This window comes from Echiichthys vipera, assembly GCF_963691815.1.
Source record: "Echiichthys vipera genome assembly, chromosome: 18".
Lineage (NCBI taxonomy): Eukaryota > Metazoa > Chordata > Actinopteri > Perciformes > Trachinidae > Echiichthys > Echiichthys vipera.
Genome location: NC_139843.1, coordinates 9,800,639 through 9,816,616, shown reverse-complemented (window position 1 = coordinate 9,816,616; position 15,978 = coordinate 9,800,639). Strand labels below are relative to the sequence as shown.

At 40.3% G+C, this 15,978-nt stretch overlaps 1 protein-coding gene across 2 annotated transcripts in view; it reads right to left on the bottom strand.

Annotated features, from left to right (window-relative positions):
* adamts14 (ADAM metallopeptidase with thrombospondin type 1 motif, 14) overlaps positions 1-15,978 on the bottom strand; it is a 45,236-nt gene that overhangs the window by 12,323 nt on the left and 16,935 nt on the right. For both annotated transcript variants that reach the window (XR_014593611.1, XM_083932629.1), the window contains exons 4-9: positions 12,563-12,759; positions 5,860-5,943; positions 5,135-5,291; positions 2,354-2,459; positions 961-1,104; positions 664-796 (exon numbers count right to left, since the gene is read on the bottom strand). Coding sequence is in view for 1 of the 2 variants with exons in the window: in XM_083932629.1 (XP_083788755.1) it covers positions 664-796; positions 961-1,104; positions 2,354-2,459; positions 5,135-5,291; positions 5,860-5,943; positions 12,563-12,759 (821 nt within the window). In the remaining variant the exon portion in view is untranslated. The remainder of the gene's footprint in view (positions 1-663; positions 797-960; positions 1,105-2,353; positions 2,460-5,134; positions 5,292-5,859; positions 5,944-12,562; positions 12,760-15,978) is intronic.

Sequence of the window (15,978 nt, the reverse complement as noted above, 5' to 3'; positions counted from 1 at the left end):
TGACCAAAAAACACATTCTTCTTCTCACATTGTCTAAATATACCTGTATTCGCCCTTTGTCTGAAACACTCCATTCTAACGCCTGTCTCTTTAAGCCCCTCTCTCAAACAGACCAGTGTGCTCTGATTAGTCAGCATTTCGCTGGTCTTCTGCATGTCCTCTCTCTGCATCTTTGCACCGTCAGCCAGAGAAAGACTGCAACAGCACTGCAGCAGTACTTTCTACCTATATATATTGTAGTTGTGACATGACGGCTCATTTAAAGACACAGTTTAATACAGGCTGTGCGCATTTCTCTGAGGATTGAGTGTTTTTTGATACTTTCACAGTATTTAAAGAGCACTTTGATTTGGGACATTTAAGATGTGTTTAAATGTCTCAAACACCCATGAGGGGCACATTCTGGACGTGACTAGTAGCATGTACCATAGTGTCTCCCAAAAGAGCATTGATGAATTATTTTATTATCTTTTATGTGTCTATATAGTGTATTTGTACTGAATTATTATTATTATTATCATCATCATCATCATCATCATCATCATCAAAGTATCAACTAAGTAACAACTTTTCTGGTCATGCAATAGACCATGGGATTTCTGCTGACTGAAGGAGAAACAGTTAATCAATATTTTGGGGATTACGCAGGTGTGATCGACTTACAGCGGTGCACATCTTATAACCAACACCAAAATCAAAGCGGCACTGCTCGTCCATTGAATAATTTATTCCAGGGAGCTCAGGAAGCTTGGGCCACTTGTGCTCAAAGGGATCATCCAGCAGGCAGTCATAAGAGCTGAAGAAACAATGAAAATATTGTCATAGATATGAGAGATCTTTTGGGGTCCAGAAAGTTCAACAAAACAATGTATGGAGCTGCTTCACACAAGAGCTGTGTCCCATTTAAGCCAATATGTGGAGAAAATGAAAAGTCAACGAAGCGGAATAAACAGAACATACTGGATATATCGATTGAGCTCCTGCTTGCTGCAACGTGACCAGTGATAGCGGTGGAAAGCTGCCTGCACAAGTGGTGCCATGATGCTGCCCATACTGGTCTCATCAGCACAACGATTGCCCTGGCCGTCGTGCTCCATGCCAAGCCTGATGGGGGGAGGAAAATATTTATTGAACAGTCCTGTTGCCTACATATTCTACATTTATATGAAGAATGTGTTTGGAGTATAAGGTACACATAGATGTACATGTGTATTTTAACTGTGAGTCTTAGTCAGTTGGGTCTGAGGGAAATATTTGATTTGGCACTCCACTGCTACTCTACTAAAACCAATGAACCGCAGTAACCATTATAGTGCTTGTGTCATCCAGGGTTGAAAGTGATGCATTCAATCACTGCGTTAGTGACAGGCATAGCATGGAGTCCACCTCACTTTCACTGTTAGTGGATGACTAACATGCTCTTTTGTGTGATGGACCATGAATCAAGTCTGTCTGACCACTTGTTCATGTTCCTGCCGCAGTGGGCAGTGCAGTTCCCAGCCTATTTCACAAGTCTGTAGAGCCCCATTAGAAGAGAGGAAGTCTGTGTGAAATGGACCAGTAATTAAACATGATATGACACAGGCAGAAGCTGCTAATGATTCCGACGTCATAGACAGTGGATAAAGTGGATAAAGCCTGTCGCTACACTGACCTTAAATAATAGGGAGCCAAAGAGCTAAATGTATGTTGAATGTGACTAAATCAGCTGTGGCTCAAAGTTAGAGCAGGTCATGTTTCAAACTAAAGATTGGTTGTTTGATCCACGGTTCCTCCTGTCCACATGTTGAAGTGTCATCCAGCAAGACGGTGAACGACAAATTGCTGATGGTTGGCCAGCATCTTGCATGGTAGCTAGCTGCCATCGGTGTGAGTGTGTGAATTGGTGACTGACAAGCTAACATTGTAAAACCCTTTAGGGCTGCACAATTAATTGAATATTAATCACATCATTAAAACTTTGGGCTTTCGAAAACTAAAATCTAGCTATGTTTTTTTTGCTTTTAGGAGATGCACTGAATTTAGGTGAAGACTCATTTTATTTTAAGTCTATTTTGATGCAAAGATTTGTACATTAGCAGGAATCTAGCACCACATGGAAGTGAAAGCACTGCTCTGGTTATTTAAATGTGAAAGTGTAATTTAAATATGTTGTGCCTCCCTAAAATAAGTGAATAATTGTCATAAATAAAGATAATCTCAAATATTGATATACATTTAACTGTGATAATTTTGGCAATAATAACGCAGCCCTATTGCAGAATACAGCAAATGCACATGCAAAACTATCAGCTAAATGGAAAAAGATCCTGCAGGACCCCTCTGGTCTTTGAACATCATCTCCATTACTCACACATGGCCGGTTTCATGAGCAACCACAAAGGCGGAGGAGAAGCCGTCCTCGTGGTTCAGAGTGCAGCTCCTCAGTGGGTGGCACATCCCTGTAACTGGAGCATAACCTGGGCAACAGAAGAGACCACACAGCCCTAATAATCAAGTACCAGAATGAAGGTCATGACATTCTAATGCAGTGCTGACGTTTATAGTAGGAAATTAGAGCTATGGGATGTGATTGCAATCATTGTGACGGTCTCAGTCGTTTCTTGTTGCTGGGTTTGATTCTGGAGCTAAGATTAGTGCATGTTTAAAATCAACAGGCTGGGATGACTGCTTTGAAAGTCCCTTTCAATGATAAACCTAGGTGTCTATGATATGTGTGTACTGCTTTTGATCTGACACAGCAGGTTTCGTTTATTAACACAGCAGATACTACTGAGAGTTAAAGCAAGTTGAAGGGATGTGAAGGGTTCCTGTGTGACAGCTTGTACACTGAACATCTCATAATACATGAAGTAAACAGCAAGCTCGGAAGCCTGTCATCGTTACCCAGCAGACTTCTGCCCCGGCATCACAACATTTCACATAGTCGCCGAAACTTTTAAGCACAGCACAAACATTAAACAAAACTCGATCAAGAGGTGTGCAGCGATTCAGCTTTGCGCATTTTTGGTTTGGTTCAGAAGCAAGCTCGTCCCGGCCTACTGTGGGTGGCCTTTACATAGTTTTCATGCTTTCTGACCATCAGAAGACCTTTTTGGCATGCAGGTAAAAAGCAGAAAATGCAGCGGACAGACAGCCGGTGATGAAGAATCTTAAAAAGCATCAGTTTATTCTGGTGAAACGTCTGCAACAAGTCAGACATAGAAGAGTCTTTTTTTGTGTGTGTGTGTGTGTGATCATGAAGATGTTCTTCAAGGCCAACTGTTTCAGATGCTTGATTGTCCTTTTCACAAATGGAGACATTTAGTGCTGCCAGTGGATTAGCGAAATGTGAAAGCAGTTGTGGAGTGTGTCCTTTTATCTGAAAGGCAGATGAGAGGAACTCATGAGAATGCAAATCACATTCCCATGAAGGGAGGCTTTGCACATTGAAGTGAAAAGGTGCAACAACAGAAGCAGCAGCAGCAGCAGCGGCAGCAGCAGCAGCTAGGGGTCAAAATGTTTTTTATCTACTGCTGATGTTATGAGTGAGGAGAGAGGTGGTGTCTCTCATCTGGTTGATAAACTCAAATACTGAACATACCGTGTGGGAAATAAGTCAATGGCAAGGAAAGCTGATCAAAAACTGTTGAAATCATTCACAGGATTTCGTTTGAGTGTATTTGGAAATGTGGTGAAATTGACAAATTCATTCAGTCAATTTGCGTTGCAGTTACTCCACAAACTGAATTGATTGTCTTAGATTTTATTCTATTAATCCCACAGCCACATAAATATCTATTTGGATATAGAATCTACCGTCTCACAGGTAAACTTTGACAAGAGGGTGCGATGTCTGTTCTTGACCCTGAGATACAGCATCAGGTCCAGCCCAACACAGTGCAAGGTGCCATAGAAACCAGGTTTGTTATGAAAACAACTCAACGGTAGCTACGGCAACATCCTAAAGTTTGACAAGCAAACGACGCCATCTCAGGTTGTCCTCTAAACATGACACATGTGCTTTAAAAGTTAAAAATATCCACAGGTCAATGCAAGATATTAAACTTGAGCACAGAGGATGTTTGTTCATTCTGGACCAAGTTTCTCTGGTGGTTAGTCTGCTCGCTTCAAATTTTGTTTTGAAGGGCTGAAAAGAAGAAAGACAGCATGAGACAGATGCTAAACTGACAGAACATGTATGGTATAGAACTAGAGCCCGACCAGTATATTCATTTACTTTATTAATCTATTTTTACACATCATATAATGCAGAATTGTGGTTAATTAGAAGAGGTGTTATAAACCAAACTGAAGTGTGAAGCTATTAGGTCAACTAAGTATAAAAATATTTTTCTCAAAGGATTGAAACCGAAGTCTCCTGGGTAAAAGTCCTGCGTTTAAATCCCTCATCCACCACAGCTGTCTATTGCCGTGCACTTTGTTGCTTTTTATACTACTGGGAGGCAGGGAGCGATGGAAAAGGTGTGACTATTCTCACCCGGGTATAAATACACAAGCTGTTCTTTTATTTTCTCAGTTTTTATTTCTAGAGTTAGTTGAAATAAATTGTGCGTATAATGTATAATGTTTAATATTCTTTAATAAAGTTATTTGTTTAAGAAAGTAGGCTTCTGAGTATCTTTGTAGCATCACGTTGGTGCAAAATCCACATAGAAATGGTCTGTTTTCATTACAGCTTGTCGTTATATAGTTAACAGATAAATTATCCCCCTCTAGTCAATTTTAAAAAGTCAATATCGGTCAGGCTCTATATAAAACTCCTCCAAACGATTGCATACATGTATTTTCAGGATTGAGTGGAGAAAAGTTCATTCCGAACTTTACACAATTGAATTAAAAACAACAGTTTGTTTAGGTTACATAAATGACAAATTAATAAACATTTCTGTTTTTTCTCTACATGCCAAAAACCTTCTTCATCAATATCCAGGGTGGCATCAATGTCAAGTCAGCAAGGTGTTGGAAAGCTACTTCATAATAACGTTTCCTGTGAGGTGGAACTGGGTTTCTGACCTCAGGTTTCAGTTTCCATCGACCTTACCTGGGCAAGACTTTAAGCCAACCCCTTTGTGAATGGTAGCAGATATCAGCACTCAGTCTGCACAGTCCTCGATCGAGAAAAATACAGTACCTTGCATACCTGCGGGACCAAAATCTTGCCTTGTGAGGAAGATGGCGTGGTCGTGGTACTCGGAGTGGTCGGGGTCGCGGCGCTGCTGCGTGTTGGCCCATCGACACACCTGTTCAAGGCTACGGGATGGGTTGCCACGCTCGATCAGGCTTATAGACTGAAAGGAATATAAGAACCAGGAAGAATGTAAGACCACTTGAACTGTAAATAGAACTAGTCACCATATCGTTTCCTCAAAGGACACCACTAAGGTGAAAGGAAACTATTTCTCACTATGACCCTTAGCTGGAGATATGCATGTCACTTTCACAGCGTCTGTTCCTAGCCATCAGGTAGCCTTCTAAGGACTGACATTCATACAAATAGTTTGTTTTGACTTTGCTTTTCTCTCATTTTTATCAGTACACCTTACTTACTATGTGCACCCACATAACAATAAGAAATGTAATACAGGTTATAAAAAGAAGCAGCATGTAATGAATATTTCATTATAGTAATAAAAGCCAGACGGGACAATTTCAGTATGTTTGTGCTCTGATTTCTCTGTTACATAAACATATAAGGATGTCACGATGCTAGAATTTTAAACTTAAAAAAAAAAAAGAAAACAGAAAAGTCAGAAAGCATATACCAACACACTGTCGCTGACTGAGCTAATGTACAGTATGCAGAATCAGTGTTATCATCATCATCAGAAAATAACCACAATGTGTCACATAGCTCACCTGTCGGTACCCGACCATTATCATACGGACAAGAACAACGTTGATGTTGGTGCCCAAAGATTCATCATGGTAGATTTCATCAACCTGAAAGGAAAGGAACATTATCTGTCATTGATCTGAGGAATGAGAGAAATAATGCATTTAATGAAGGTGACTGAGAACGTCTCACAATATTGAGCCTGCAGGACATGTACAGGCAATCTCTCTTCCTTTCTAGTGTTTCTCTAGATTTTCCCAGGGATACAGGTACTACGTATGTACAGAAAATAATAATGGCTACTCGGAGCATGCAAATCAGAGGCCTCAACTGGCAGCAAGAAGTTTGAAAAGAATAGGGAAGCTTTGTTGTCCAACATATGTAGAGCGATATCAAACTGCACTGAGCGAGCTCATGTTGATCACCAGCTACATGCTTGGATGCTGAAAACCAGGGTAACCAAAGGCACGGAGAAGAAGAAGAAATGCTGTTTGTAGTTGTTTGTTCCGCACAGTACCAAGCCAACGGATTCACCGCTTTGTTGGAAGATCTGCTGAAGCAAGTAGCAAACATTGACTTCTTTGATAGTGATCAGTAAAAACACACTTGTATGTTGCTTTTACCACAGATTATATTTCTAAGGTACAGCCTCCCAGCTGACCACTGGGGGAGTTTATTCATCTCTTACAAGCTGGGAAACATGATGAAATTTGTTAAGACATTGGCAACCATCCAAAAAACAGTGTTGTTATGCAATGGTAAAGAACCCCAACCCAGAAATGTTTCTACTGCTGCAGTATATAGATGTTTAACCCAGGGCCAAGATAGGATCCGATTATAATCCCAAATCCAGTTTCCACTTGAGTACATTTTTTTTCATTAAATGGTCGCTACATGTTGGCACTCCTCCTTGGCCTCATAAAGTAAATTAACTGCCTCGCTTTGCGGTTGATAAATAAGGTTCAGAGGAAAATAAGAAGTGGATATTTCTTTTTCCATAAATCAGCAAGTCATTTGGGACATGTTGGTAATGGATTGTTATTAACAAACCTGGGGACTCTCGATTGGTAAACAGTGAGTCATTTAGCTTCACAAAGCAACCACCCATTTATTCACTGAACTTATATTGGTATTTTAAGGCATGTGGGTGTGACAGACGCATTATTTAACATATGACAATGACACAAATGCAGAGAAAAGCTCAGCAAACCGGGGAGGCACAACGCACAAAAGGGCTCAAAATACATGTGGACAAGGACGAATGCAAGCACACCGCGCAGAGAAATTGTCTGGTGAGACACAGGAGAACCCTAAGACCCAAGATCACACAAGGAGAGCCTCTAATGCCCTTCCAGAAAGCCCACCCCAGCCAACGAGAGAAAGAATCAAGTGGCCCAAGATGAGTGATGGAAAGGAATGGTACATGTTAGATGAAGATCTGGACAAGGTGATTGGAGCGGTTCAAGCAGGACCAGCAGAATGTAAGGTGGATTCACTAATAGCTATCACCTACAATGTGACAAAAGAACGGTTTGGAACAGTGCCACAGAAAGAGAACAAACAGACAACAAAAGCAGGACAACAGAAGAGAAAGAACAATCAAACAACTTAGGAAGGAAATTGAAGAAGGAAAAAAGATTCTGAGGAAGCAATTCAAACGGGCAAGCACAGGAGAAAAGGAAGGGGGAAAAAGAGCTGACAGCCAGCCTCTGCAAGCAGCTCATCAGAATAAGGAGAACTGAGAGGTTCAAACAGAGGCGAAGGAGCTGCACGAGCCCAGTTTATATAAGGAACCCTACAGCTCCACCAAATCACATCTAGGTGAGGCAAGGTCTGGGAGACAGTGAATTTTCAGTGAAGATCATCTTCTGCTCCCAGTGGTATAACTTACAAAGTATACAAGAAATGTCCAAAGCTCCTGTGGAAGGCTGTGGAAGCTTATGCAGGTCATTTTGTCCAAAGGACCCATTCCAACAAGCTGGAGAAGGGCAGAAGGGTGCTTTGTGCCCAAAGAACAGGGATCCTCATAGATCAGCCAGTTCCAAACTATCTCCCTACTTAGTGTGGAGGGAAAGATTTTCTTTTCCGTGCTTGCCAAGAGAATGGCTGCTTATATGACCCATACAGGATATATTAACAACTCTATCCAGAATGGCGGTGTTGAAGGTGCTTGGTGAATACAGTGGTCCTCAGCCATCTCATCCAAGAAGCAAAGGAGGAGAAAGGCAGCCAGTTATCTGGCTTGACTTTGCAAATGCATATGGATGTAATTCACACTTCCACATCCCATGTAAAATCCAGGTTATCAAGCTACGATTCAAGCCAAGTTTACAACAAAGTGGCAACCAGTAGAGAAGGGGATAGTGATAGGATGCACAATCTCTCCCATCTTGTTCATCATGGGAATGGACCTGATCATCTCTGCAGCTAGTACAAAGTCAAGGGGGCCCAAGATCACTGCAGGATGTCAACAGCCTGCAGTCAGGGCATTCATGGAAGACCTTACAGTGATTACACCAAATCACACAAAAAACGTGCACCAAAAAATGGGACCTGGCAGAACTGGATCGCATGGCCACCTTGGCAAAATGGGTCTTCAAGCCCAAGAAATCAAGGAGCCTGGTGATCCAAAAGGGCAAAACAACTGGAAGGTTAAAGCTACTTGTTCAGGGGGAAGTGATCCCTAACATCCAGGGAAACCCAATAAAATGACTTGGAAAGTAGCATGATGATTCCCTGACAGACAGGAACAGCATCTCACCGGAAAACAAGTTGAAGAGTGGTTAAAGAAGTCCAGACAACTTGGTTGAACTTGTCAAAGACAAGTCCGGCCTGCCTGGGAAATGTGCTGGCCAATTATCAAATGTGTTAGAAAATATTTTAAATAATAATTAAAAACTATATATATAATATTATTACTTTAAATAGCACCACAAGCAATATTTCACTCCCAGTACTGGTGTGACAGCAGAAATGTCAGCCAGAGATTTCTCATTACCTGAACAAACAGACTAATCTTGTCTATATGGGGTCCTTTGAGTTAAGTACTTAAATCATCTTATCACACCTGAAGGTGATCCTTTGAGTCACTATCCTCATGTTGACTGCACCATCTTTGGCAATAGGCCATTATCTTAAGGTTTTTTGACATGTCATAGCAGGAAAAGCTCAAGTTTAATCCTTTATTAATTATTATCATCATTACAGTATTGTCCTGCGACACCCCCCTGCAACCCCGTCGGGATAAGCGGTTGCGGATGATGGATGGATCATGAGTTATTTTAGATATACAGTTTATTCCACTCCTCCATAGTTAAGTCACTATGGAGGTCTAAAGTGAACAGAAATGTTTCCATTTTGTAGCAGTGGTTTTAGCTGCTTAGTACAGGAAGTCCCAAGCACTTTGCATAAAAAGATGAAAGCAAAGTTATATAGAATTGTGTAAAGGAATTAGACTTCATTGTCATGATAAACGGGTGCTATATCACGGCTAACAACTAATCAGATATCTTGATTTGAGGTGTGTGTTTTACAGTTCATTATATATTTAATTAAATATGGCATTTACACTATGTTGTGTAAATGCCATATTTTAAAATAACTTGAGTCTGACAAATATCCAGTTTTCTACTCCAACTGTATTATGTCATCTATTTATTTGATTTGATTTCTGTTCCTTATAAATCCATTTTTTACTATCTATAAACAGTTCAATACAATGTATTTAATACTTTGCAATGCTGATGAAAAATGAAACTGATCATAGTTTTGTTAGTTGATTACCTCTCAGCCTGTCAATAACACTGATCTACCCCAGGTCATCGAATCATTGGTGTGTGAACTTCACAAGAGCCCTGAGGTGAAGTGTGATCTTTTCATTAATGCTACATTAGAGGAGCTGAACAGCTGGGAGGTTATTTCTGTCCACAAGTTTTAATCTCTCAATCTCTCCACCTGCTACTGATAAGTTTTAATTTGCTTCATGAAAATAGAAAATAAAGTAATAACTAGGAAGCACACATACCTCACAGAGATTGTTTTTCATTGTTTCGTGACATGAAATCTCTGCCTTTTGTTTTCTTGAGTCAAGAAGAGACGTGCAAGCTAAAGATACGACATCAAAATTCAGTTTCAGGGTTATTTTTGATTGTATGTGAACAGTGAAAACCAGATGTGTCCTCATTCAGGTTCTTGAAATTTCTGTCCATGTTTAGATGTGGCAGAGTATAACAGTGTGCTACTCTTGTAGTGTGAATCTAAGCTTTTCACTCAAACAAAAGCTCTGTCACTGAAGAAAGCCTACCTTGACTTAAGTCCAAATTTGCTCTGGGATGCAGGGTTACACCCAAGGCATTTAAGCAAATATTCCATTCACAGAAGCCCATTCAGGTCAATAAATGCTTAAAGAACACTCGAGTGACCCCAAATTCTCCCAGATTTGTTACGAGCTCAAATTCCTAGACTGGTCTATACTGACCTATATACATGTGTTTATGTTGGACCTGAAACAGAGAAGCTGTTGAAAAACGAGGACAGCATTAAAAATTGTACCATAAACGTTTCATGACAACTTTTGTTAATACTTACATTGCATAATTTTCCTGATTCAGGACTCTATGCATTAAGCCTTAAATAAAAAAAAATTGGTGAGTCCTGCAGCCCCTGGTATGCTGGGATAATTATAAAGCTAGGAGGAGCACACAGAGGGCTGGAGTCCGACTGTTGTGGCTGAAAATGAGTGTAGCAGCTGTGGGCTACAGGCGCTAGGTGTCCCTGGCTTGTGTACAGCATCACATTGATGTGGACAAAACCTGGTCCGTGCTTTAACAACACAGCCATTGTGCAGCAGGCACCTCAGCAGTCACCTTGGCTTCACACAGACAGGATGTTCAGTAATCAATCCCTCAGGGAGAGTTTCTCCAGGTGGTACTACACATTCTGCAGCCACGGAGCAGGGATTCAGAGGGATTTGAGTGGGCAGAGCACTTTCAGACACAGCTAGCCTGTGGCTTATGAGTGGAACGAAAGAGTTTTGACCCTTGTTTGTTTTTTAACTGCACCTCTTCTCTGGAAGCTTCTTTTGTCAAATTTTACTCAGAATTAAGGAGAATATATAATTAGTATTTTTTTAAACTCGATTTCACTTTATAGCTTAGTCAGCGTCCTCCATAAGGTCTCCTGAAGTGATATTATCCTGCCAGTGATTAGAATGAAGTGCTTATCCGAGAGCACTGGACACTAATGACTGATAATTATATATGTGTGTACGCTCTTGCAGCAATTTCACACTATTATCAGCCAAGGTCATGAAAATCAAGACATTTGTCCCTGCTAAAGACATTTGATGATGGAATGTGTATATCATATCCTAATTAAATAAACACATCATTCCATGTCATTAGTGTTTGGAAGTGTGAGCAAACTCCTGGCGCTGGTTTCCATGACTGTCCAGCACAGCTTCCAGTCAACTTTCTAATTGGTCTAGTGCAGCTAATCAGACCACCATGCAGGGTCCAAATGGTAACTGTTACAGGGTGAAACCAGCACCCTGTGAAAATCTGACTTGAGGGATTTGGGCCCATTAAGTAGATTATGGTGGTAGGAGCTGGTGGAACCCGTAATGAATGAGCTGAGAATTTCTTTTTCACCTCTCATCGTTAATCCATTAACAGCTAGAGAAAGTCTGGGAAGAAGTGTGGCATGGTCTGATGTCAGAGAGGACAAGGACGGAAAAATACCTCTGCAGGTAGAAGATCACCAGAGTAGGCAGCCTTTTCACATCAAGAAGGGATATTAATAGAGCTGCAACGGTTAGCTGCAATTATTTTAAGAACAGATTCATTGTTGATGGAAATTCATTCATTCAAACTTCTCATTGTTAAAGATATATGTAGTGCTATCCTAAAAAAACATGTATAAATTAATACAAATGTAATCACTCTCAATCATCACTTATGACCCATTGAAGTGTGTAGGGGGTATCGGAGGGGGTATCTGCAGAGATCCAGCCCTCTGCCCAGATTTTTCTGTTTTTCATTTATGAGTGTAGTCTTGGCCCATGTGGAGATTTAACCACCAGCTAATAACAGCGTGTAGGGTGAGCAGCTCTCTGAGTCCCAACCCACAGTTTGTGGAACTGTGTGTGTGTCTGTATTTGTGCTTTATACATAACCACGAGAAGATTATTACACATTATACCTTTAAAATCTAAATTTTGGAGTTTGGAGCATTTTAAGACTTCACCTTTGACCTTTTAAAACTATTGTAGGTATTTTTCAGTTTTGTGGCTTCTTACATTTTATGAGCCAAACAATTAATCGATATATCAGGGAAATAATCAATCACATTAATTGAGAATGAAAATAAGGGTTAGTAACAGGAAAGTGGCAACCTCCAGGTATTAAAAATTAAGCCAAAAACTGTTCCTCAAATGGCTGAAAGCAGAAATAAACATGTTTACAGCCTTATGGTTTCGGTCTCAATTCCAATTTCCCCATTCATGACAACCGTGCAGGATGTGAATTTTTATTTAACTCACCCTTTTAAATCATAATAAGGTTCCCATTTTGGATTAGCCAGCATCAGGAACCCCCAAGATGGCAACAGCCTAAACAGAAACCTATGGTGTATCTTTGCAGGCCTAGATATTTCATGTAATTTGCATGAACAAGGAACAGGTGGTAAGAATTTGATGAGCATTTTAAACAAATACCAGAATAGACTTACTATGTTCATGAGCGTGAGAACATAATTCTGCACGTGCTCCTTGCCATGGAAGCGCACAACTGAGTCGTCAACAGCCAGCAGCACCTCAATGTTGTAGTCATCATTCTTTGCGTGCCTCCTCTTGCGCTCAGACTCAGACAGTTTACGTTCGACGAGATCCAGAGACGCTGGGAGGTCTGCGATCCCGAAGTCTGCCACTGCAAAATATGAGCAGCACATAAACAAGTCAATGAACAATCTGATACATATATATTTCTTCTCTTATTTCAGCTTCTGGAAAGTGATTTATGTCTGTGTCAAATCCAACATAAAGCAAACTTCTGTCTTTGAGTCTCAAGATGCGCAGGAGGAATCCTTTGGGATTTTCGACCGGTCTGTGGACATTATATTTCCTAAGCCACTTGATCTTTAATAAAATCATCCCCTTAGACTCATAAATCACTGACCTACAGAGTGAAAAGTGTATTACCTCTTAGGTCTGCATTTAGCCATCATATAACAATTTATTTTCATGGCACAAATCCAAACTGTCACATCAATTCCAAACAACATCTATCCTTGTCATAAAGCACTTCAGCTGTTTTTCACGGGTGTGATATTTATTCACAATTTGCCATCTATCTTCTTTCCCTTATCAGAGTTCAAACAGAAAAGGGATCACCACAAAATTGCAATAGCAATACATTCGAAAGGGGAGTAAAGAACAAAAAAAACTGTATAGAGCCACCACAGGCTTCCTTAATGAAATTAATTAATTATTAAATGATCATCACTGGGATTAATGGCGATCAATTCTGCATTTAGTTATTCTTAGACAATATGCAGAATCCTTTATGCAATATGCCAGCACGCCTCCATAGCCTTATTATGTGCAACTGTGTTGCCCCTTGCTGTTATTATACTCTTGAACTGCTCATAGGAGTTCATTATAATGATCTGCTCCTCTTCAGTGAAATATGCAGCCCTTGATCTATTCAAAGGGTGAGTCAAATGACACGATACACACCCTTTTTATGAGAACGTGCATTGAAACTTAAGTGGAAACCCTGGCTTGACACATTAACTCTAAAGTGAGCTCTGTGGTACCGTTTAACTCTGATTGCTGGTTTCATATTTGTCGATCCAGGTTATCCAGAGAAACCCTGGGTATGTTCAGCGCACTTCGTAGTACACCCCTCAGGAGTCCCAGGAAACTCAAAACAAAAGGCAAAGGCTTCCCGGTAGACCTTTGATAAACCAAAAGTCCAGAGTCACAACAAACTCTCCAGCATCCCTAGTTACACACTGGGAAACAGGCGATTGACTTTAAAAACACACAAAGTTCTGAGTTGGTGTTTATAGATACACCGACAACTTGAGAAGCCATAGGGAGAACCTCCCTACCTCTGATGGTGAGATAATGAGTCAGCACAGAGCACTTGAGACTCAGGGTATATGAAGACTCCCCACACCTGGGCTTAATCAAAGCCAATCAGTGCCACACACACCTGATTGCAGTGAGCTGATTCTCTTTCCACTCTCACAGAGCCGAAAGATTGGGTGCTCTCTCAGTGAGATGGGAAAAATATGCTACATGCTTCATTCACTGAAGAACCTGAGATCATGAGCAGGCAGCACAGAGAAATACACAGACCATATGAAAGATACAGATTGTCATCTGAGGTATGATGAACTGCGACTTTGTGCTGCAGCACACTGTATTATTTCACTGTGCTTTCATATACAGATATCTTCCTATAACAAAGACAAGTTTACTTGTTATACTAAAGTGCGCCTACTTTATTTTCCCACAATGCCTTTGTTATGTTCGCCCCTAATGAAGACACAGGAATGTTGTTGTTGTTGAATGTTTGCACAATTACTGTAAAAGCTGCATATGAATCAGTGTGATTCAGTCCTCTTTTTTCCCTTGGAAGTTCTGTCCGTGAAATGAGAGGCACTTGATTCAGCCGCATGCTGCTGGAAGATACATAGGCAATCAAACCAAACTGTTTCATATAGAGAATAAACACACAAAAGGATACAACATTTCCTTGATGGAGGTAATAACTCTTAAATGTAATTGCAGAATGTGTTGACATCGTAAACGTGTCTGGCAGAAATTGGCCCATTAATCATAAAAACTTGGCATGTTGTTTGAAGCTATGACTTATAGTAATCTTTAGTAAAATATGGTAGTGATTATGGCCTGCCATGTAGAAAATGGAGACATTAACGCAGAAAAACGAAGAATGAATGCAGTGGTCTGCAAAGAATATTGTGACAACTTACTCCAGGCAGATTAAATTAAGATAAAAATCTACCCTGTCGGCTTTTTGTCTTTCACAGGCTGTAGTGGGCTCAGGTTATAGAGATAGGGTGAATATATTGGTATCTAATAAATCCATTGGTACCAACCATGACATGCTAGCTTGTCTGGAAGAGGGCTAAATATCTCTCCAAAATTAGGCAAAACTTTTGCGAGGGGAAACTGGTATGGCCATTTTCAAAGAGGTACCTTGACTCTAAATGAATGGGTTCTATGGGCACCCACGGGTCCAAATTCATAATTTATTTTTGATTGATTCATGATTAATTGATTTAGGAGGAGAAAACCATCACACGCAGTGCTGAGCTGCATTTCAAATTAATCTTCAGATTCCCAGCTTTTAGATGATGTATCTTCTATGTGGCATCTAGTGTTGACCTGCTTTCTCCCCCTGAACATCCCCTCTCAACACTGAACACTTTTAAGAAGGGGTGGTGATAGAAGGGGTTAATAAGCAGTAAACAAAATAACTGTACGCAAAGCTGTAAATAAATGTATTAATACCATGTATTCTTACCCAATACAGATAATAGCATGGATAGAGAGATTAAATGAGAGTGAAAGAGGGAAAATATAAATGTAACAGTTCAAGTAAACTTCAAGACTAGAGTCGGTTTGCTGTTGTGGAAATGTGTGTTTTAAGCCTTATTTGGGATATTGACTCTCCCAGCAGACAAATCATTGGGAAAAAAGCCCACAGTTATACTGTAAAATGCTTTCACAACAGTCAAGATTAGTTTGAACATGCCACAAATGCTGGACACTAATGCTTACCTAAGTGAATGACATACTAGAGTGAGTTGATGACTGGTAGGTACAGAAACAGTAATGGAAACGGTAAAAATGGCAAGAACATTCAAATGCGAATCCAGCTGCATATTTTATAGAAAAATGTAACGTGTAAAAATAAAGAAAGCTATGCAATGCGTCGCTCAATAGATGTAAAGGAGCAGGTGGCTCGGGAAATGTTTATGGGTGACTTAATTAAAATACAAAGACGTGGGGAAAGCGAGAGAATCAGTGATTATAGTGCAAGTCTCCCTCCAGATGCTCAAGCTATTGTTGTAGCAAGGAAGGAGTAGAAAAGGAATTCATGATGGAGTTGGGT